Source organism: Hemiscyllium ocellatum, chromosome 6 (assembly GCF_020745735.1).
Source record: "Hemiscyllium ocellatum isolate sHemOce1 chromosome 6, sHemOce1.pat.X.cur, whole genome shotgun sequence".
NCBI classification, from domain to species: domain Eukaryota; kingdom Metazoa; phylum Chordata; class Chondrichthyes; order Orectolobiformes; family Hemiscylliidae; genus Hemiscyllium; species Hemiscyllium ocellatum.
The window spans coordinates 121,269,699-121,292,648 of NC_083406.1; the positions used below are offsets into that span (position 1 = coordinate 121,269,699).

The 22,950-nt window shown below is 45.8% G+C and overlaps 1 protein-coding gene across 4 annotated transcripts in view; it reads right to left on the reverse strand.

The window, feature by feature from the left end:
- Positions 1-2,556: 2,556 nt before the first annotated feature.
- The window catches only part of LOC132816570 (autophagy-related protein 16-like), a 97,648-nt gene continuing 77,254 nt past the window's right edge, over positions 2,557-22,950 (reverse strand). For all 4 annotated transcript variants that reach the window (XM_060826342.1, XM_060826340.1, XM_060826339.1 and 1 more), the window contains 4 exons: positions 21,010-21,159; positions 20,135-20,182; positions 9,432-9,533; positions 2,557-8,232 (listed from right to left, as the gene is read on the reverse strand). In XM_060826342.1, the coding sequence (XP_060682325.1) occupies positions 8,139-8,232; positions 9,432-9,533; positions 20,135-20,182; positions 21,010-21,159 (394 nt within the window). In that variant the 3' untranslated portion in view covers positions 2,557-8,138. The remainder of the gene's footprint in view (positions 8,233-9,431; positions 9,534-20,134; positions 20,183-21,009; positions 21,160-22,950) is intronic.

Here is a 22,950-nt window from a genome sequence, read left to right on the forward strand (position 1 = left end):
GTATAATGATTGAAATGTATCAAAGTCCAACATGTTGTGAAACTGGAAACGGTACAGAAAAGATTAACAAGGATGTTGCCAGGGTTAGAGGGTTTGAGCTAAGAGAGAGGCTGAATAAGCTGGGCTTTTTTTCCCTGGAGTGTCAGAGGCTGAGGGGTGACCTTATAAAATCATGAGGGGCATGGAAGGGGTAACTAGGCAAGGTCTTTTCCCTGGGGTTGGGGAATAACCAGAGGGTATAGGTTGAAGGTAAGAGGGGAAAAATTTAAAAGGGACCTAAGTGGTAATTTTTTCATGCACAAGATGGTGTGTGTGAGGAATGAGCTGTCAGAGGAAGAGGTAGAAGCAGGTACAATTATAACATTTAAAAGCCATCTGGATGGGCATATGAATAGGAAGAGTTTAAAGGGATATGGGGCAAGTGCTGGCAAATGGGACTAGATTAATTTAGGATATCAGGTGGGCATGGGTGAGTTGGACTGAAGGTTCTGTTTCCTTGTTGTACATCTAGATATCGGGAGGATGTTCCTGGTGAACAGGGCAGAACCAGAGGACATAGACTAAGAATATGGGGTAGACCTTTTCAGGACTGAGATGAGGAAACAATTTTTCACCCGGAGTCGGCGCACCTGTGAAATATCCAGAAGCTAAAGGCATCAAGGGGTTTGAGGATGGAATGGGAATATGGCAGTGAAGATAGTGGATCAGACATGAACACGTTGAAAGGCAGAGCAGTTTCAATGGCCTGAATGGCTACTCCTGCTCCCATTTCCTATGCTTCTGGTTTGAACCTGGTCAAGACCAGAACAGACTGGAACGAGAACCAAACAAAGCCAGTGAGTTTTGATAAGTGCAGTGGGAGTCTGAGCCAGAGTGTATGGTAGTGGTCAAGATTGGGAGAACTGAAACTCAGGCAAGGGCTTCAGTATCTAGTGAGCCGAGGCAGAGACAAAGTCAGGTGAAGTTACAGAGATGGCTATCCTTGTGAGTGAGACCATGTGGGGGCCTGGCAATCACCTCGGGGTCAAATCTAACGCCTGTTCAGGCTGACACAGGGAGATCAATGGATCAGTCATAAGGGATCATGATTGGGAGCATTATCTGAAAACAATGGCTTTCAGTCTTCTCAATATTTAATTTTGGGAAATCACTGCTCATCTATTCTGGAATGGCAGGTAAGAAATCGGAAAATTTAGCGACAGCAGAGGAGATGGGAGAGGCTGTGATTTATGAAATCCTGGAGCAGAAACACGTGACCCTGAGAGACATCATTCCCAGATTACAGGACAGCCAACAGTGCCCTGTGCAGTCCAATTAGGTCAGGCATTAAAGGGCCTTTTTATGCATTCATGGAATGAAAACATTGCTGGCCAGGCCACTATTACCCATCCCTAGTTGCCCCTTGAAAAGGCGGTGGTGAGCTGCCTTCTTGAACCACTGAAGAAAAAGTGCTGAAGGCAGACCCTCACTGCTGTTTGTAGGATTCCTACAGTGTGGAAACAGGCCCTTTGACCCAACAAGTTCACACCGACCCTCCAAAGAATATCCTACACAGGCCCATTCCCCTACTTTATTACTCTACATTTACCTCTATCGGGCCTAACCTGAACACCATGGGCACAGCCAGTTCACCTGACCTGCACATATTTGGACTGTGGGAAGAAATCAGAGCATCCAGAGGAAACCTACGCTGACACAGGGAGAATGTGCAAACTCCACACAGACAGTCACCCGAGGCTGGGATCGAACCCGGGTCCCTGGAACTATGAAGCAGCAATGCTAACCACTGTGCCACTCACTGTTAGGGAGGGAGTTCCAGGATTTTGACCGAGCAACACTGAAGGAATGGCAATATATTTCCAGTCCAAAGATAGGTAGGTTGGCCATGGGAAATTGCCTTGTAGTGTCCTGCAATGTGGGGTTCAGGGGATAGAGCAGGTGGCTCAGTCTGGGTGAAATGCTCTTTAGAGGGTCAGTACAGACTCAATGGTCCAAAAGGTCTCTACCTGCAGGGATTCAATGATTATATGTAGTCAGGCTGGCGAGTGGTTTGGAGGGGAACTTGCAGGGGCTGGGGTTCCCATGTATCTGCTGCCTTCGATCTTCTAGATGGAAGTGGCTGTGGGTTTGGAATGTGCTAAGGAATCTTGGTGAATTTCTGCAGTGCATCTTGTAGTTGGTCCACACTGCTGCTAGTGGGCACTGGTGATGGAGGGAGTAAATGTTGTAGGTGGGAGAGACAGAATTCCAGAATCCTCAGCAGTAGTATGGAATGGAGATATTGTCCAGTGTCAGACTAATCCAATCATTCATCACAGATATTTAAAGCTGCATTCTTGGGAATTCAAAGCATAGAAATGGGGACAGCCAAGGGGAATAATTCAGCTATTCTGGAAACAGCACAGAATGTCTAAGAGAAATACTGCTACCCTTAACATAGTAGGAGTGAAATCATCAGGAGAGAAAGGGAAGGTTGAAACTTCAAGAGGACCAAAGTTTTGGATTTAAAGGAATGAGTATCTGGATAGTGATCATGAAGAACAGACTGTCTCACCATTGAGAAGTGACACACAATTATTTATTTAATAAAAATACAGAATCTATGACTGTTAATTTTAAAAGTATAACTGAAGTATCTTTGCAAGAATTCTTCACAATCTTTAAAAATGTAAACATTACATTGGTTTAGTAGGTTTTAAGATAAGGAGATACTGCGTGCGATTAAACCTTCACCCTCAGCAAGTCTCCTGCTTTGGAACAGAGCACAAACCATAAGCTGGAGGTGGAAGGTGAGGTTTAAATTAGGTACATTAGCTAGAAGTATGAAGGAATATGGGGCCTCAGTGAGTATATGGAGTTAGGATAGCAGATCAGTGACAATCTCATTGATTTGACAGAGCAAGCATGAGGGGCTGAATGGCCTGCTGCAGTGCTTATGTTTCTCAAATCCCGTTACTTCTGAAGCTTTGTTAAAATCCCCCATTCACCATTCTGCTGCAATATGGACTGGAGCAGAGAACGCTCGGAAGCGAAGGTATCTCTGGATCAATCGAATGCAGTAATGTTGGGGTGGGGAGGCTTTGGAGACCAGGAGGAAGCCTGTAGGGTTTCCCCCCTATCCCAGCAATCAAACAACCCCAGTGCTACAAACACAAATACTTTCTCTACTTGTTTCCTGGCTGCACTAGAACCTGGAGTTGTACTAACTTCGACTTTTGCATGACAGTAGTATTGCTGAAATGCTCGAATCATAGAATCCCTACAGTGGGGAAGCAGGCCATTTGACCCATTGAGTCCACATCGACCCTCCGAAAGACATCCCACCCAGACCTACCCTATACCCATAAACCTGCATTCCCACTCCGGCTAACCCACCGAGCCTGCACATCCCTGAACACTAAGGGCAATTTCCCAAGGCCAATCCACCAAATCTGCACATCTTTGGATTCTGGGAGGAAACCAGAGCACCCAGAAGAAACCTTCGCAGACACTGGGGAGAATGTGCAAACTCCACACAGACAGTCACTCAAGACTGGAATCGAACCCAGATCCCTGGCGCTGTGAGGCAGCAGTGTTAACCACTGAACCACCACGCCTCTGAAAGCTGTTGAAATGTTTAATTTTACACTCATTAACAGGATCGAATCACAAGAATGCCAAAATTCAAAGGGAACAACATCTTGTCTAATATGAGAAAAGGGTGCTTTTGGTTGGCAAGTTGAGACTTTGCCCCTGGGGAATAGTGAGCCACTGGCGATCTTGTTTAATTGAGAAAGATGCAAAGCCAGGGCATGTTTGCTCTCTTAGTAGAGGAGTACAAAGTTAAAAATCACACGACACCAGGTTTAATTGGAAGCACACTAGCTTTTGGAGCGTCGTTCCTTCATCAGGCGATAGTCATGCAGGAGCAGCGCTCCGAAAGCTAGCGTGTTTCCAATTAAACCTGTTGGACTATAACCTGGTGTTGTGTGATTTTTAACTTTGTACACCCCAGTCCAACACTGGCATCTCCAAATATTGGTAGAGGAGGCAACTATGTTCATAAATAAAAGTCAAACGTTGATTTTACTGCTCCTCGGTTGCTGCCTGAACTGCTGTGCTCTTCCAGCACCACTAATCCAGAAATAAATAAAAGTCAGGTCATGCAAACATCAAGTGGGCCCAACTGACAATATTCAATCGAAGCATACACAGTCAATTTTCAAACCAATCACAACCCTTTTCCCCAGCAGTGCAATTTATTCTTCCCCCTTCAAATGTAGTCTGAAGTCACACGATACCAGGTTATAGACCGACAGATTTATTTGAAATCACAAACTTCTGGAGCCCTGCTCCTGGTGAAGTCACTTCACCTGCTGAAGGGGCAGCGCTCAGAAAGCTTATGATTTCAAATAAACCTGGTGAACTATAACCTGGTAATATGTGAATTCTGACTTCATACACTCCAGTCCAACAGCGGCATCTCTACAGAGTTGAAATCAGTATTCTTGTATCTCTCCCGAGTACAAGATGGCTTTTCCACTCCCTGTAATATCTAAATAAATTCTGTACCACCAAGTGACTGTTTATTACAAGAGTCAGTAGAGGCAGGTAATCTTCCATCAATATTTGTATCAATGAGAGTGTGACTGAAACAGACTCCAGGTGAGCACTGATGTGCAAGATAGAAGAGGCATAGTGAGACTTTGAAAGATATATCCACATATTGGCATTCATTTCACAATAGCGGTTCACAATTCAATTCAAAGAAGAACGAAAAACTTTCATTTTTCACAAATACTCAATGTCTCAAAGTGTTTTCCAGTCAAAGCAGCACTTCATGTAGTGTACTCACTGTCATGATAGAGGAAACTGAACTGCCAATTTGTATACAGAAAGATCCCACAACCAGCTGTGTCATAATGTCCATATAATCTTTGTTTTTCGGTGATGTTGATCATGGAATAAATATAAAGCTGGACCTCAAGAATATCTCCTTTGCCTTTCTTTGAAATAAAATCAAGGAATCTTATATATCCACCCAGAAGTCTAATGGGGCTTTGGTTTAACGTTTTCATTGAAAAGACAGCATCTCCAACAGCCTAGCACTCACGCCACACCGCTATGCAATATCAACATTGGGTCCTGGATTGGGGCTTGAAATTTTGAACCAGAGGAAATAGAGCAGAAGTAGACCATTCAGCCCTCTGGCCCCGCTCCTCCTTTCCTTATGGTTGTGGCTGATCAGCCAACTCAGTCCCCTGTTCCTGTTTTCTCCCCAAAACCCTTTGATTACCTTTAGCCCTGAAATCTTTCTTGAAAACATTCAATGTTTTGGTCTCAACCACTTCCTGTGGTAGAGAATTCCCCAGACTCCCCACTCTCTGGGTGAAGACATTTCTCCTCATCCCTGTCCTAAATGGCCGACACCATATCCTTACACTGTGACCCTTGGATCTGAACTCCCTAATCATCAGAAACATCCTTCCTGTGTCGATCCTGTGCAGTCCCATTAGAATTTTATAGGTTTCTATGAGATCTGTCCATTCTTCGAGTGAATATCTTCCTAAACGATTCAGTCTCCCTTTATACGCAAGTCCTGCCACTCTAGGAACCTCGAACCTACAGGTTCAGAGGGAAGGGTGCTGCCTGCTCAGCCATTGCTAACACATCAAGCCTGGACAATGGAGACATAGGAGATGCCAAGATCATTGAGAGAAGGGAACCTTTTCAGGGTTCCCAGTGAATGTGGAGAAGTTGGGTTTGGTCACCTCAGAGAGGAGACATTTAAGTGGAATTTTAATGGAGCTGTTGCAAATCATGAAGGGCAACAGTCTAGTGGTAATGTCACTACACTAGCAATCGAGAATCCCAGGCCATTGTCCTGGAGAGATGGGTTTGATTTTCACTGTGGCAAAGGGTGAAATCTGAACTCAATAAAGAGCTGGGCCATTGATGAACTCCCAGCCATTGTCTATTGTTGCTTAGACAAAGACATCAAAGGCAGGTGGGCCGAATGACAGAACAGAGTCCTAGAATGTTTACAACCTTGCCTTTGACTGAGGGTTCCAATCACTCTCATCCACATCCTTTTTCTCCACAAAACTGTTGCGCCTCAGAATGAGGGCATTCAGTCCGTCCTGTTTCACTGGCTCTCCAACTGAGTGGCTCTCCAAGTGCCATTCACACCCACCTTCCCCCCTGTTATCTTGCACATTGTCCCTTTTGAAGTAACCACCTATTTCCCGTATGAGTGCCTTTCACAGCCTAACCACTCGCTGTGAGAAAAACAAATCTCCTCATATCGCTTTTGCTAATTATTTTAAATCTGTACCCTCTCTCATTCTTAATCCCTTCAGCAGTGGAAAGTGTTACTCCCTGTGTTGACTCTGTCTCCAACCCTCAGGAGTTTTGAAAACCTCGATCAAATCTCTCAGCCCTCTCCTCTCTGAGGGATACAATTCCAAGGTCTACAATCTGTCTTTGGAGTTACGCATCCCTGAAACCATTCTCAAACAAAGTTCTGCAAATTCTTTCATCTCAAGCATTTGACCCGTTCCCTTGAGAAAGTTCCTATTAAATCTGCTTCTACCCCTTTTCAGGCAACGTGTCCAAGATTGCAACAGCTTGCTACTTAAAAACGTTCCACACAAGAACATCAAAAATAGGAACAGGAGTAGGCCATTTGGCCCCTCAGGTCTGCTCTGCTATTCAATATGATCAAAGCTGATCTGATTTGTGGTCTCATCACCACGTTCCCAGTTGCTCTGCAAAACCTTTAACTCCATGGTCGAACATAAAATCTATCCAATTCAGCCCTGAATATATTCAATGGCCCAGTCTCCATTCCTTTCAGAAATGGAGAAATCTGAAGACTATCAACTCTCTTTAAGATGACCTAACCATCAAACCATGATGCTCAATGGCGTTCCCGTCACTGAAAACCCCACAATCGTCATGGAAACACCACTCCCCGCTCATGTTCCCCTCCAAGCCATATACCATCCTGAAATATTTTGTTGTTCCTTCAGTGTCATTGGGTCAAAATCCTGGAATTCCCTCCCTAAGGGAATTGTGGTTCAACGTCCAACACATGGAGTACTCTCAAGTACAGTAACAGTTCAAAAAGGCAGTTCACCCTCACCCTCTCAAGGGGTAACTAGGGACAGGCAAGAAGTGCTGACCCAGGCAGCGACACCCACATCCTGTGAAAGAATTTTTAAAATTCCAATAATTTAAAAGGTATTTCCTTTCCCTAAAAGTTATTTTGTGTCCAATAAACAATGATAAAAATGTGTTTAGTGTCCATGGGACTTTAAATAAAACAAGAAAGTCTATATTCCTAGTTAATCTTAACCATAGCAACTGACTCAATCCCTTCCGACTCAGACAAATGTCTAGTTGTGGGTTGGTCAATCAAAAAAAACACTCTTCTGTTGAGTCCCTTTTCTCCACAGATGCATCCTGACTCGTTGCGTTTCCAGAATGTTCTGTTTGTATTGCACGCCTTTGTCCCTGCAATCTAATGACCTTGTGTCCCTTCCTGTAACTTGCTGCACAGCTGCAGTCAAGATTTGTTGAGAAAAGTATTCCAAGCTGATTCCCTTGTTATCCCACACCCCATCCCACCCCACCGACTTCCAACAGAAACCCTGACATGGGGGGAATGGGTTAGAAGTCAATCTCATCCTGGGGTCCCTGGCATCCTTTGTTGATGTGAATTTCCCTCTCCCTGTGAGGTGAGAGACACTTACAGGAGGTAACTTGGCCTCCTCCTGTTCGCTAAGCCTTTTGTGTAGTATTTATATTCACCAACCACCGCCTTCCAACTCCCGGTTTCTTGAATATTGTGTGTGTGTGTGTTTGTGTGTGTCTTCCTGCCTGCATGGGTGCGAGAGAGAGTATGTGTGTGTATACATGCGTGTGTTTGTGTGTCTTTGTCTGGGTGTGTGTATGCATGGGTGTGAGAGTGTGTGCGTGTTTGTGTCTGTGTGGGAGAGTTGCAGTAAGGATAGAGGTTGGTTATTGGCAGGACCTTCCGCCTGTGTAGGATGTTAAATCTCTATAACCCGTGCTCTTGACACTTTCCCTTCAGATCGAATGGTGGTCATGTGATGATGGAAGTGGTGGCCATTTGGAGTCACCGCTGCGTGGCCGGGTCAGCAGTCAGTCCAGAGACTGGCCAATCTTGATCGATCCACACTCACCACATACTCTCCAGATAAGGACCAGGAAACTGCATTGATGGAGGATCTGGAGAGAGAGAGAAAAACGTTTCATTCCTTAAGAAGTCAAATATGGTTTTGATGCGCTGCAAGGCAGGGAGATGGAGTGCATGTGGGTAATGAGCCATCATTTTGGAATGTTCAATGGACGGAGACGAAGAGAGATTGGTGAACAGAGGCTGGGCCAAGGGTGGGGTGGGGTGGAAGCAGGAAAGTTGCTCATTGTGAAAGTATCCAAGCCAACCTCTATTGACCCTGGGAAAACATCTCTCAAAAATATCAACAGGTTCAGGAAAAGTGATTGCAGAAGCATGTTTCCCACTAACAGGATGCTGCTTTTAGTCCAAAAAGATGCACAACTGAGCAACTTCATGTGCGCCTTTCAAGGCCATGAGTGATCAGCTGATCAAATCCAGCATGTTCCTTCAGTTCTTCACGGGACCAAATTCAACATGCACCCCCATCCCCCCTTACAAAATCCAACACAAAACACCCACCATTAGGTGCAATTCTCCAATTGAGTAACAGTGACTGAACAATCCCGGGTGTGCTCCTAGAGTCACCAAAACCAAGTTATGATAACCAGTTAAGCTGCTAATGTGGCTCAGCTGGGCAGCACAGTGGTTAGCACTGCTCCCTCACAACACCAGAGACTCTCATTCGATTCCAGTCTTGAGTGACTGTCCCTCAACCAAGATAATTGTAACAAAGGGGCACAGTGGTGAGGGGATAACATCACTGGACTAACAATCTAGAGACTAAAGTTCTGGGAAGATAGTCAAAGGAATTCACGTTTAATGAACAAAATCTGGAATCGAAACTTCGTCTGTGTGATGGTAACCATATAATGTTACCAGAGTCTGACCAGATCATAGATCACTCATTTGAGATTTACTTCCATCTACATACATACACGTACGGGTTTTCTTGACTATTGGATAGTGAGACAACATTGAGAGAGACCATTGGTGGTTGTTTAACCTGAGGGTCACCACACTTCAGGTGAGGGAGACATTGGGAAGGTGGGACCTCCAGGGCAACTACAGCCTTAAACTCCTTTCTTTCAGGGTTTCCTGCGTTAAAGACACATATGAATGGCAGTTGTTGTTCTGGAACTCTGCGGAGGAAGGGGGAGCTCACAATTAATTTGACTCTCTGAACTCTCCCAAGTTGTGACTCAGGAGGTTGCAACTCAGAACAACGACACCACAGACTCTTTTCACATACTTGTGTTGTCCAACCAAAGAAGTCTCCAGTTTCCCAGCGAGAGTGTCCCAGATGTAGAGAACTCCATCAGATGATCCCACCACAGCATAGCTCCCATCGGGGCTAAAGGAACAGGAAAAGACAAGTACATTAAAACTACATAGAACAAACAGTGCCCAGGAGATTTAAAATATTTGTTCAAAAACTTTGATTCACATTCGCCTCTCTTTGCAGCCTCCTTCACATTTATGGACACTTAGGATCAATAAATCAAGGAACTAAATTCCAGACCAGAGAACTGAGGCTCATATTCCATACTGCTACTCCCAGCTCCGAGGGAGTGCTGCACTGTCGGAGGATCAGCACCGGGGTAGTGCCGCACTGTCTGCGGGTCAGCGCCGGGGGAGTGCCGCACAGTCCGCGGGTCAGCGCCGGGGGAGTGCTGCACAGTCCGCGGGTCAGCGCCGGGGGAGTGCCGCACAGTCCGCGGGTCAGCGCCGGGGGAGTGCCGCACTGTCCGAGGGTCAGCGCCGGGGGAGTGCCGCACTGTCCGAGGGTCAGCGCCGGGGAAGTGCCGCACTGTCGGAGAGATCGTCTTTCAGGCGAGAAAAACCTGGTACCCAACATAAAAAGCATTTCCTAAAGTCTAGTATTGGAGTTTAAAGAGTAAGTCAGTGGCTAGGAGAGGACAAAGACCCATCAGAGACCTGAAGACTGTTTACACATGGAGGAAGGGGCATGGTCAAGGTATTAAATGGTTTAATTTGTAGTTGCCTTTACAGAAGAGGAATATATTGGTGTGGCCACAGGAACAGAGGAGGAAGCTCAGTCACTAGAAAGGTTTAAAACTGGCGGAGAACTGGCTTTGGGTAGATAATTGGGATGTAACAGTGAAACAACACCAGGACCAGATGAGCTGCATCGAAGGATATTGAAGTGAGGGTGGAAGTTGCAGGTCCCTAACAAGAACCTTCCAGTTTTCTCTCTGGGTGGGGGTGGTGTTAGAAGACATGAGAATTGCAAACACGATTACCTTCATCAGGAAAGGTTGTAAGGACAATTCCAGCAATCACAGACCAATCAGTTTAACTTCAATGATGTGGAGGTTTTGAGAGTCAATTATCCAGGATAGAGTTTGTAATCACATGGAAACATCTGGGTTGATTAGAAAGCAGAAATTGTGTTTAACTAACTTTCTGGGGTTTTTTGAAAAGGTAATATAGAGGGTTGTTGAGGGTAATGTGGTGAACGTGGATTTCCAGAAGATGTTTAAAAAGGTGCCACACGACAGACTTGTGAAGAAAGTTAGAGGTCATGCTATAAAGGGACAGTAACAATGTGATACAAAACCAGGTGAGTGATGGGAAACAGAGAGTCACGGTCGGTGGTTACTTTCCCGATGGAGGAGGGATTGTAGTGGAGGTTCCCAGAGGTCAGTATAGGAACCCTCGTTTCTCCTGATAATATATTCATAACTTGGATCTTGCTGTGCAGGGAACTATTTCAATGTCTGCATATGGTACTGAAGTTGGAAGAATTATAAACTGTGAGAAGGACAGTGTCAGATCCAGAAGGTGACATGGGTGGATTGGTGGCAGATGGGGCTCCATTTCAACACACATACCCCCACCCCCACCCTCACCCTCACCCCTCTGCAAACAAAGGATAGGATTACCTTCTGAACCACCTTATCAATCTATCCCGCTACCCTTAAGGATTCCGTGAACATTCACTCCAGTGTCCCTCAATACCTCTGCACCTCTCAATACTCTCCCATTAATGGCATATTCCTTCACCTCATGTGACTTTCTCAAAAACATCACCTGGTCATTTGTGTGGGTTGAAGTCTATCTGCCACCTATTCACTCAGCTGACCAGTCCTTTTGAAAGGGACCCCTTACCCGGTCTAACATACACCTGACTCCAGATGGAGGCTGGCACTACGTCCCAATGCTACGGTGCAAGTACAAGCATGGATGGGCCAAATGGCCTCCTACCCAACCGCAACACTTCTATGGTTCTGTGAAGACCCATGGCTATGTGGTGCACTCTCAACTGCCTTCTGATCTGACCCGAGACACTCAGATCAATTCGAGGAGAGCAACAAACACTTGCCTTGACATCCAAGGAGGAAAAGTTAAATAAATTTCCAATTTCACTATTTTTAGGACAGGTTTGGAGGGAGTTAGAAAAACTCAGTCAAAGAAGACTTTGCAAAGGAGTAAAGTGTCTCCAAATGGCAGTGGCGGGGGGTTTGGAACAGTGAGAAACAGAGTGGCTCAGAGCTGGGAAATGATAGATCATCAAGTTCATCCATTGTTTCACCTCAGGGAGCAAGAGGATGCACCAAATGGATAGAGTCTGGCTGGTTGCCATTGTTGTAAATGGTGAATTAAACACTAAAACCCAAATCTGATTTCTACTGATCTATTGAGAGGTGGCTTTTAAATAAGAATGGTTACCACGGTAACAGAAACGGCACTTTGCCAAGCTTGTGCATGTGTGAACTGATCACAATTACGATCAGTCATAACTCAGGTTTCAAAAGCCACAAAAAGGTCCCTAAAGCCTGTCCACTATCTACAAGGCACATGTCAGGAGTGTGATGGGCTACTTGCCACTTGCCTGGATGACAGCAGTGCAAAACAAAACTTGAGAAACTCAACACCAGCCAGGACAAAGTAGCCCACCGGACTGGCACCACATTCAGTACCCTAGCTCTGATGCATAGTGGCAGCAATGTGTTCCATCGACAGAAACACTGCAGCTACTCACTAATGCTCCTCTGATGTCATCTCCAGGCTCCCAGATAGGAGATATATTACCGTTCCGTCAGTGTCGCTGGGTCAAAACCCTGGAACTCCCTGCCTAAGGGCATTGTGGGTCTACCTACAGTACATGGACTACAGTGGCTCAAGAAGGCAGCTCACCACCTTCTCAAGGGCAATCTCTTCAACAGTATAAGGGGGGCAGGGGAATTCTCAAGAAGGAAATCAGGAGGTCTAAAAGGAGCTACAAGATAACTTTGACAAATACATTCAGGATAATCCAAGAGGTTCTACAAGTACATGAAGAGCAAAACAGCAACTAGGGAGAGAATAGGGCCCCTTAAAGATCAACGAGTTGTCTACATGTAGAACAACAGGAGATGGGAGAGACACTCAATGAATATTTCACGTCAGTATTTACTGTGGGAGAAAGACATGGAGGCCAGAGAACTCAAGGAAATAATATTGATGCCTTGAAAACACTCCATATTACAGAAGAGGAAGTCTTAGAATACATAAAGACGGATAAATCTCTGGGACCTGATGGTGTATACCAGGATGCTGTGGGAAGGTAAGGAAGAAATGTTGGGCCCACCCAGCAGGGATATTTGTACCATCCATAGCCAGGGGTGAGGTGCCAGAGGCCTGGAGGGTGACTAATGTTGCGCCTTTCTTTAGGAAAGGCCGTAAGGAGAAGCCTGGGAACTACAGATCTCAGAGTCTGATGTCATTAGCGGATAAGTCATTGGAGGGAATTCTGAGAGATAGGATTTAAGAACAAAGAACGTTACAGCACTAGGAATAGGCCCTTCAGCCCTCCAAGCTTGTACTGATCCAGATCCTCTACCTAAACCTGTCTATTTTCGAAGGATCTGCTCCCTGCCCATTCATGAATCTGTCCAGATACATCTTAAAATAACACTGTCGTTCCCGCCCCTACCACCTCCGCTGGCAACACATTCCAGGCCCCAACCACCCTCTGCAAAAAGAACCTTCCACATATATTTCCCCCAAATTTTTCCCCTCTCCCTTTGAACACATGACTCCTAGTAATTGAGTCCCCCGCTCTGGGAAGATGTTTCTTGCTATCCACCCTCTCTACACCTCTCCTGATTTTGTAGGCCTCAATCAGGGCCCCCCCTCAACCTCCATCTTTCCAATGAAAATAATCATAATCTACTCAACCTCTCCTCATAGCTAGCGCCCTCCATACCAGGCAACATCCTGGTGAACCTTCTCTGCACCCTCTCCAAAGCATCCACATCCTTTCGGTAATGTGGTGACCAGAACTTTACACAGTATTCCAAATGCGGCCGAACAAAGGTCTTAGGAGAAAGTGAGGACTGCAGATGCTGGTGATCAGAGCTGAAAATGTGTTGCTGGAAAAGCGCAGCAGGTCAGGCAGCATCCAAGGAACAAGGGAATTGACGTTTCAGGTGTAAGCCCTTCTTCAGGAGGGCTGAAGAAGGGCTTATGCCCAAAACGTCGAATTTCCTGCTCCTTGGATGCTGCCTGACCTGCTGCACTTTTCCAGCAACACATTTTTCAAACCAAGGTCTTATACAACTGGAACATGACATACCAACTCTTGTATTCAAAACCCCGTCCGATGAAGGAAAGCATGCTGTATGCCTTCTTGACCATTCTACTGACCTGCGTTCCCACCTTCAGGAACAATGGACCTGAACATCCAGATCTCTCTGTACATCAATTTTCCCAGGACTTTTCCATTTACCAAGAGGTGCGAGGGAGGAGTGAAGGACTTCTGGGAAGTCATATATTTGTGTGGTTGCGTTACCCGACACACTACTCGGTTAGTGTCTCCCACCCATCCCCCTCCTCTAACCCAAAATAAAGGACCTGTGCGCCAGATTGGTAAGGTAATGAGTTTTTTTTATTCCTTATTTTTCAACAGTCTCTTTTGAGAATTTAGAATAGTGTGAATGGAGGTGAGTGCAGTTGAATGTCCCTCCTGCAGAATGTGGGAGGTAAGGGTCACCACTAGTGTCCCTGCTGACTACATCTGAGATGTACAGGAAAGGATAGCAAAGATGATTCTGGATAGGAGTGAGAGAGACAGGGTAGTTGTTATGGGGGACTTCAACTATCCAAATATTGACTGGGATCACTACAGTACGAGTACTATAAATGGGTCAGTTTTTGTCCAGTGTGTGCAGGAAGGCTTCCTGACACAGTATGTAGACAGGCCAACAAGGGGCAAAGCCACTTTAGATTTGGTACTGGGTAATGAGCCCAGGCAGGTGTTAGACTTGGAAGTAGGTGAGCACTTTCGTGATAGCAATCACAATTCTGTTATGTTTACTTTAGTGATAGAAAGGGATAGGTGTATACCACTGGACAAGAGTTACAGCTGGGGGAAAAGGCAATTACGATGCGACTAGGCAAGATTTAGGAAGCATAGGATGGGGAAGGAAACTGCAGGGGATGGGCACATTAAAAACGTGGAGCTTATTCAAGGAAAAGCTCCAGTGTGTCCTAGATAAGTATGTACCTGTCAGGCAGGGGGGAAGCAGTAGAGCGTGGGAGCCGTGGTTTACAAAAGAAGTGCAATTTCTGGTTAAGAGGAAGAAGGCTTACATTAGGATGAGATGTGAAGGCTCAGTTAGGGCTCTTGAGGGTTACAAGGTAGCCAGGAAAGACCTAAAGAGAGAGCTCAGAAGAGCCAGGAGGAGACATGAGAAGTTGTTGGCAGATAGGATCAGGGTTAACCCTAAGGCTTTCTGTAGGTATTTAAGGAATAAAAGAATTCAAGAGTAAGATTAGGGCCAATCAAGGATAATAGTCGGAAGTTGTGTGTGGAGTCAGAGGAGATAGGGGAAGCACTAAATGAATATTTTTTGACATAATTCACTCTATAAAATGACAATCTTGTTGAGGGGAATACTGAGATACAGGCTACTAGACTAGGTGGGATTGAGGTTCACAAGGAAGAGGTATTAGAAATCATGCAGAGTGTGAAAATAGATAAGTCCCCTGGGCCGGATGGGATTTATCCTAGGATCATCTGGGAAGCCAGGGAGGAGATTGCCAAGCCTTTGACATTGATCTTTAAATCGTCATTGTCTAGAGGAATAGTGCCAGAAGACTGGAGGATAGCAAATGTGGTTCCCCTGTTCAAGAAGGGGAATAGAGACAACCCTGGTAATTATAGACCAGTGAGTCTCACTTCAGTTGTTGGTAAAGTGTTGGAAAAGGTTATAAGAGATAGGATTTATAATCATCTAGAAAAGAATAATTTGATTAGGGATAGTCAGCATGGTTTTATGAAGGGTAGGCCGTGCCTCATAAACCTGATTGAGTTCTTTGAGAAAGTGACCAAACAGGTAGATGAGAGTAAACCGGTTGATGTGGTGTATATGGATTTCAGCAAGGTGTTCGATAAGGTTCCCCACAGTAGGCTATTGTACAAAATGCGGAGGAATGGGATTATGGGAGATATAGCAGTTTGGATCAGAAATTGGCTTGCTGAAAGAAGACAAGAGGGTGGTGGTTGATGGGAAATGTTCATCCTGGAGTCCAGTTACCAGTGGTGTACCGCAAGGGTCGGTGTTGGGTCCACTGCTGTTCGTCATTTTTATAAATGACCTGGATGAGGGTGTAAAGGGTGGGTTAGTAAATTTGCAGACGACCCTAAGGTCAGTGGAGTTGTGGATAGTGACAACGGATGTTGTAGGTTACAGAGGGACATAGATAAGCTGCAGAGCTGGGCTGAGAGGTGGCAAATGGAGTTTAATGCGGACAAGTGTGAGGTGATTCACTTTGGTCGGAGTAACCAGAATGCAAAGTACTGGGCTAATGGTAAGATTCTTGGGAGTGCAGATGAGCAGAGAGATCTCGGTGTCCAGGTACACAGATCCTTGAAAGTTGCCACCCAGGTTGACAGGGTTGTTAAGAAGGCATATGGTGTTTTAGCTTTTATTAATAGAGGGATTGAGTTCCGGAACCATGAGGTCAGGCTGCAGCTGTACAAAACTCTGGTGCGGCCGCACTTGGAGTATTGTGTACAGTTCTGGTCACTGCATTATAAGAAGGATGTGGAAGCTTTGGAAAGGGTGCAGAGGAGATTTACCAGAATGTTGCCTGGTATGGAGGGGAGGTCTTACGAGGAAAGGCTGAGGGACTTGAGGCTGTTTTCATTAGAGAGAAGAAGGTTGAGAGGTGACTTAATAGAGACATATAAGATAATCAGAGGGTTAGATAGGGTGGACAGGGAGAGCCTTTTTCCAAGTATGGGGACGGCGAGCACGAGGGGGCATAGTTTTAAATTGAGGGGTGATAGATATAGAACAGATGTCAGAGGTAGTTTCTTTACTCTGAGAGTAGTAAGGGTATGGAATGCTTTGCCTGCAACGGTAGTAGATTCGCCAACTTTAAGTACATTTAAGTCGTCATTGGACAAGCAAATGGACGTACATGGAATAGTGTAGGTTAGATGGGCTTCAGATTGGTATTGAAAAATGTGGTGCTGGAAAAACACAGCAGGCCAGGCAGCATTCGAGGAGCAGGAGAATCGACGTTTCAGGCATAAGCCCTTCTTCAGGAATGAGGCTGGTGTGCCAAGCGGGCTGAGATAAAGGATGGGGGGAGGGGCGCTGGGAATACGATAGGTGGAAGGAGGTGAGGGTGAGGGTGATAGGCCGGAGAGGGGGTGGGGGCGGAGAGGTCAGGATGAAGATTGCAGGTCAAGGGGGCGGTGCTGAATACAGGGGTTGGGATTAAGATAAGGTGCGGGGAGGGGAAATGAGGAAGCTGGAGAAATCTACATTCATCCCGTGTGGTTGGAAGGTTCCTAGGCGGAAGATGAGGTGCTCTTCCTCCGGGCGTCGTGTGGTCAGGCGATGGAGGAGGCCAAGGACCTGCATGTCCTTGGAAGAGTGGGAGGGGGAGTTAAAGTGTTCAGGCATGGGAGTGGTTGGGTTGTTTGGTTCAGATTGGTATGACTGTTCGGCGCAACGTCAAGGGCCGAAGGGTCTGTACTGCGCTGTAATGTTCGATGTTCGATGTTCTATGTTCTATTTACTGTATAGTTCGCTCTGGTATTGCATCTTCCCAAGTGCATCATCTTGCATTTGTCTGGATTGAAGTCCATCTGCCATTTCTTTGCCCAACTCTCCAATCTACCTATATTCTGCTATATCCCTGGTGAGGTAAGGACTCAGTAGGGATAGTCAGCATGACCTTGTGTGTGGGAAATTGTCTCTCACTAACTTGATTGAGCTTTGTTTTGGGGACATAACCAAAAACAGTGATGAGGGCAAAGCCGTGGATGTAGTCTACACGGACTTTAGTAAAGCCTTTGACAAGACTCCACATGTTAGACTAATTGGTAAAGTTAGATCACATGAGGTTTAGGGAGAGCCTGTCATTTGGATACAAAAGTGGTTTGATGGTCGGAAACAGAGGGTGATGGAGTAGTGTTTGTCAGACCACAGGGATCGCAGCTGGGTCCACGTTTCTTTGTCATTTTCATAAATGATTTGGATGCAAATATAGAAGGTCTGGTTAGTAACTTTGCCGATGAAACCAAAATTGGTGGCATTATAGACAGTGAAGAAGGTTTTCTAAGATTACAAAACGATTAGGCCAATGGGCTGAGGAGTTGCAGATAAGAGTTTAGTTTGGATAAATGCAAGGAACTGCATTGTGTAAAGTGAACAAGGGCAGGATTTACACCGTTAATGCTAAGGCCCTGGGTAGTGTTGTTGAACAGAGAGACCTAGGGGTTCAAGTCCGTAGCTCATTGAAAGTTGCAGCACAGGTAGACGGAGTGGTTAAGAAGATGTTTAGCATGCTTGCCCTCATTGCTCAAACATTTGAGTATAGGAGTTGGGGTGTGATGTTGAGATTGTACAGGACATTGGTGAGGCCTCTTCTGGAATACAGAGTTCAGTTCTATTTGTCCTGCTTTAGGAAGGATCTTGTTAAACTGGAGCGGGTTCAGAAGAGATTTTAGATTCGATTAGATTAGATTCCCTACAGTATGGAAACAGGCCCCGCGGCCCAACAAGTCCACACCGACCCTCCGAACATTAACCCACCCAGACCCATTCTGCTACCCTATATGCACCCCTGACTAATGCACCTAACACGATGGACAATTTAGCATGGCCAAGTCACCTGACCTGCACATCTTTGGACTGTGGGAGGAAACCAGATCACCCAGACACAGGGAGAATGTGCAAACTCCACAGAGACAGTCACCCAAGGTTGGAATCGAACCCGGGTCCCTGGTGCTGTGAGGCAGCAGTGCTAACCACTGAGCCACCGTGCCGTCCCGGGATGTTGCCAGGACTAGATGGTTGAGTTATAATGAGAGATTGTGTCGGCTATAACTTTTTTCACTGGAACGTGGGTGGTTTATAAAATTATGAAGGGTATAGATAGAGTAAATAGCAGGTGTCGTTTCCCTCAGGTAGGGAGTTCAAAACCAGGGGGCATATTTTGAAGGTGACAGAGGAGAAACATTTAAGAGGCACCTGAGGGCAACTTTTTCACACAGAGGGTGGTTCACGTGGAATGAACTGCCAGAGGAAGTGATGGATGCAGGTACAGTTGGGACAAGTACATGAATAGGAAAGGTTTAGAGGGATTCGGGCTGAATGCAGGCAAGTGAGACTAGATTTAGTTTGGTTAGTACAAACAAGTTGGATCAAATGGCCTGCGTCTGTGCTGTTTGACTCTATGACTCTATAATTAGAGGTAGGCAATAAAAGTTTTTGAGGTTCTGTAAAATGATGGATAAAACAGTAGGGTCCATTTGTGAGCAAGAGCCAAACTAAGGAGCTATAATCTGAGAGGAACACAAATGAATCCAATGGAGATTGACTCAGAGCGTGTGCAGAATATGCAATGTAATGGCAGATGGGATTTTTGATAAAAATAGTGGAGGTACATGAAGGGAAGCTAGATGAACACAGGAGGGACAAGGAATATTTTCATGGGCTGAGATAAAGAGGGTCAGAAGGAAGGAGGTTTGAAAAGGAGTGACCTCAAAGGCAAGGGTTGAGCTTAAGTACAAGGCTCCAAGCTGACCCAAGTAGTGAGGTACCCAGGGTGCACTGCACCATTGGAGATGACATCTGTCAGATGAGGCAGCAAACTGAGGCCCCCATTGCCCAGGTTTCACAGACCCCAAATGGCTCTAAAACAGATGAACGAGTCATTATCACATTGCCCTTTGTGGAATCTTGCTGTGTACATGTTTCCTGCAGTACCTCAGTGACTATGCTTCAAAAAAGGTTTTCATGTGGTTGAAAGTGCTTTGAGACACCATGTGGTTATAAATGGTGCGACATAAAGGCAATCCATTCATCATCATCCTTCAAGCCGAGACAGTTCAATTTAGGAGCAAGTTGCTGCAGATGATGGAACCTGTACTGAAAACAAAGGCTGGAGATCACAGTGGGTCAGAGCTCCAATGAAGAGCCATCGAGACTCTAACCGTTAGCTTGCTCTCTCCCCATGTATGCTGCCTGACCTTCTGCGATCTCCAGCATTTGCGGTTTCCAGACAGCTCTATGTTCTCTGCTCTGTGCCCTGACAAAGCTGATAATGGACAGGGAAAACTAACTATTGCTCTAACAAGACCACAGTGGCTAGCACTGCTGCCTCACAGCGCCAGGGAGCCAAGTTTGACTCCGCCCTCGGGCAACTGTCTGTGTGGAGTTTGCACATTCTCCCCGTGTCTGTGTGGCTTTCCTCCCACAGTTCAAAGATGTGCAGGTTAGGGTGGATTGGCCATGGGAAATGCAGCAGTAGTGGGGTGGGTCTGGATGAGATGCTGTTCGCAGGGTCGGTGTAGACTCAATGGGCTGAATGGCCTGCATCCACACTTTAGGGATTTTATGAAGACCAGTCTGATGGCTTTGCAAAAACACCTCCACATGAACTTTCAAAATCATGTTGGAAACACAGCAACAAGACTGACTGACTCACCTGAAAATTGCCTTGGTCCAGTCAGCTCCACACTTAAACCCTTCAGCTCTAGAAAGAAAGGCAAAATGAGGAAAACAATAAGAGACCCCCTCATTATTTTTTTCATGGGACTAAGACGCATGTTTATCACTCAAAAGAAAATAAAATAAAACAGAGCCAGACATGTAGGAGGCAGTGAGAAGGATCTTAACACAATTAGCCAGAGGCTGGGAATCCTGCAGTGAGTAACTCATCTCCTGACTCCCCAAAGACTGTCCACCATCTCCAAGGCACAGGTCAGGAATATTCCCCACTTGCCTGGATGGGTGCAGTTCCAACACCACTCAACAAGCTTGGCCAACATTTATTGTCCATTGCAGTTAAGAGACAACTACATTGCTGTGGGTCTGGAGTCATGTGTAGGCCAGACCAGTGAAGGATAGCAGATTTCCTTTCTTGAAGGAGATTAGTGCACCAGATGGATTTTTCTTGACAATTGTTTCATGGGCTTCAACTAGACTCGTAATTCCAGATTTTATTGAATTCAAATTCCGCCATCTGCCAAAGCCCCAGAACATTACAGATGCTGGAGATTAGAGTCAAGATTAGAGTGGTGCTGGAAAAGCACAGCAGGTCAGGCAGCATCCGAGGAGCAGGAGAATCAATGTTTCATGCAAAAGCCCTTCATCAGGAAGGGCTCCTGACTCAAATTCCAGATGAAGGGCTTTTGCCTGAAACCTTGATTCTCCTGCTCCTCTCTGGGTTTATTGTCTTGCGATAACACAAGTAGGCCATCACTTCCCCATCACTGCAGATCTAATTCCCTCAATGACTTCTAACACAAACACCAACAATAAAGCTGGTTTGAGCCCCATGGCTTGCTGCCTCAGGTGTACCTGAGCTCCTGCCTGGTCTCATTCATCCGCAGATCCACCACCTTCAACAGATCATCGCGTGAACAGCTCAGTAACTGGGTCCGTTCGGCGTTAATGTCTAAAGATGTCACCTTTCCCTGCAGTGGGATCTCATCAGTTTTTGTGCCCGACCTACAGTGAACAATAACAATGACGGTTAGGACTCCAGTTAGTAATAATAATGATTGATAAGGCATATCCAAGAATGAACTCTGGCTGAAGAGGACTCAGGTTTTAAATTTTGCAGTTCATTTCTGTGGTGGTTAGTCACTGCAACATGTTCACAAGAGGATGCAAGTGTTCTTTAGGAACAGAGTATAAGCTTATAAGGCAAACGAAACAAAACAAACATTCAGCAGGCAGTGAGAGAGATCTAAACACAAGAGCAGGTCAGAAGCTGGGAATCCTGCATGAAATAATCCACCTCCTGACTCGCCAAAGACTGTCTACCTTCTACAAGTCAGGAGTGAGATGGAATACTCTCCACTTGCCTGATAGGTACAGATTCAACAACACTCAAGAAATTTAACACTATCCAGGACTAAGCAGTCCACAACATCCACAAGCATCCACTCCCTTCACCACAACGTTCAGTAGCAGCAGTGTGTACTGTCGACAAGATGCACTGCAGAAAGTCACTAAAGCTCTCGAGACAGAACCATCCAAACACATGACCATTTCCCTCTCGAAGGACAAAGGTAGCAGATACATGGGAACACCACCCCTTGCAAGTTCCCCTCCAAACTACTCACCATCCTGACTAAGAATTATATCGCTGTTCCTTCATTTTCACTGGGTCAAAATCCTGGAAGTCCTTCTCTTAGGGTGATTCAAGAAGGCAGCTCACCACCACCTTCTCAAGGGGGCAACTAGGGATGGGCAATAAATGCTGGTCCAGACAGCAATGCTCACATCCCATAAGTAAACATTTTAATAGGGGATTGGGCAAGGAGTCTGCAAGGACAGAATACAAAGAGCAGAACTGACATTGAGCTGTGGCTCACAGAGACAGACAGAAGTGTATTTAAATTTCACTTCAGAACTTTGAGCATCTAATCCAGACTGACACCCTCTGTTAAGTATTGGAAACACCAAAATGTCAGAGGTTGCTATGCCCGGGTCCAAGGGAGCACCGCGCTGTCAGAGGGTCAGTACTGAGGGAGCGCCGCACTGTCGGAGGGTCAGTACTGAGGGAGCACCACACTGTTGCAGGGTCAGTGCTGAGGGAGCGCGGCACTGTCGCAGGGTCAGTGCTGAGGGAGCATCGCACTGTCACAGGGTCAGTGCTGAGGGAGCACCGCACTGTCGGAGGATCAGTGCTGAGGGAGTGCTGCACTGTCGGAGGGTCAGTGCTGAGGGAGTGCCGCACTGTCTCTGAGATGAGACATTAAGGCAAGGTTCCATCTAATCTTTGAAATAGATTTACAAAATTCCCTGGTGGATCCCGATGACCAACTTGAAGAGAAGGATGGCAATTCTCTCCACTTTCCTGCAGCCAATACATAACCTTCAATCAGCATCACTAACAAAGACACATCACACTGCTGTTCATCAGAGCTGGCTCTGCACAAATTGGTTCTCACATATTCAATGCTGCAAGTGAAAAACCTCAAAAAGCACTTAGTGGCACATCCATCCCTATTCTTTAAGGAGATCTGAGTGACACTTGCAAAGCAAATCTATAATTGCCCATGAACTGAGTGTCAAATCCATAATTTATTACAAATCCCAGGTTTCCCATGAACTGCTTGGATTAGAATGGTGCTGGAAAAGCACAGCAGTCCAGGCAGCATCCGAGGACAGTAAAATCGACGTTTCGAGCAAAAGCCCTTCATCAGGGAGACAGGCAGAGAGCCTGAAGGGTGGAGAGATAAATGAAGAGTCATGAACTGCTTGGACCATTTCAGAGGGCAAGTAAGAGTC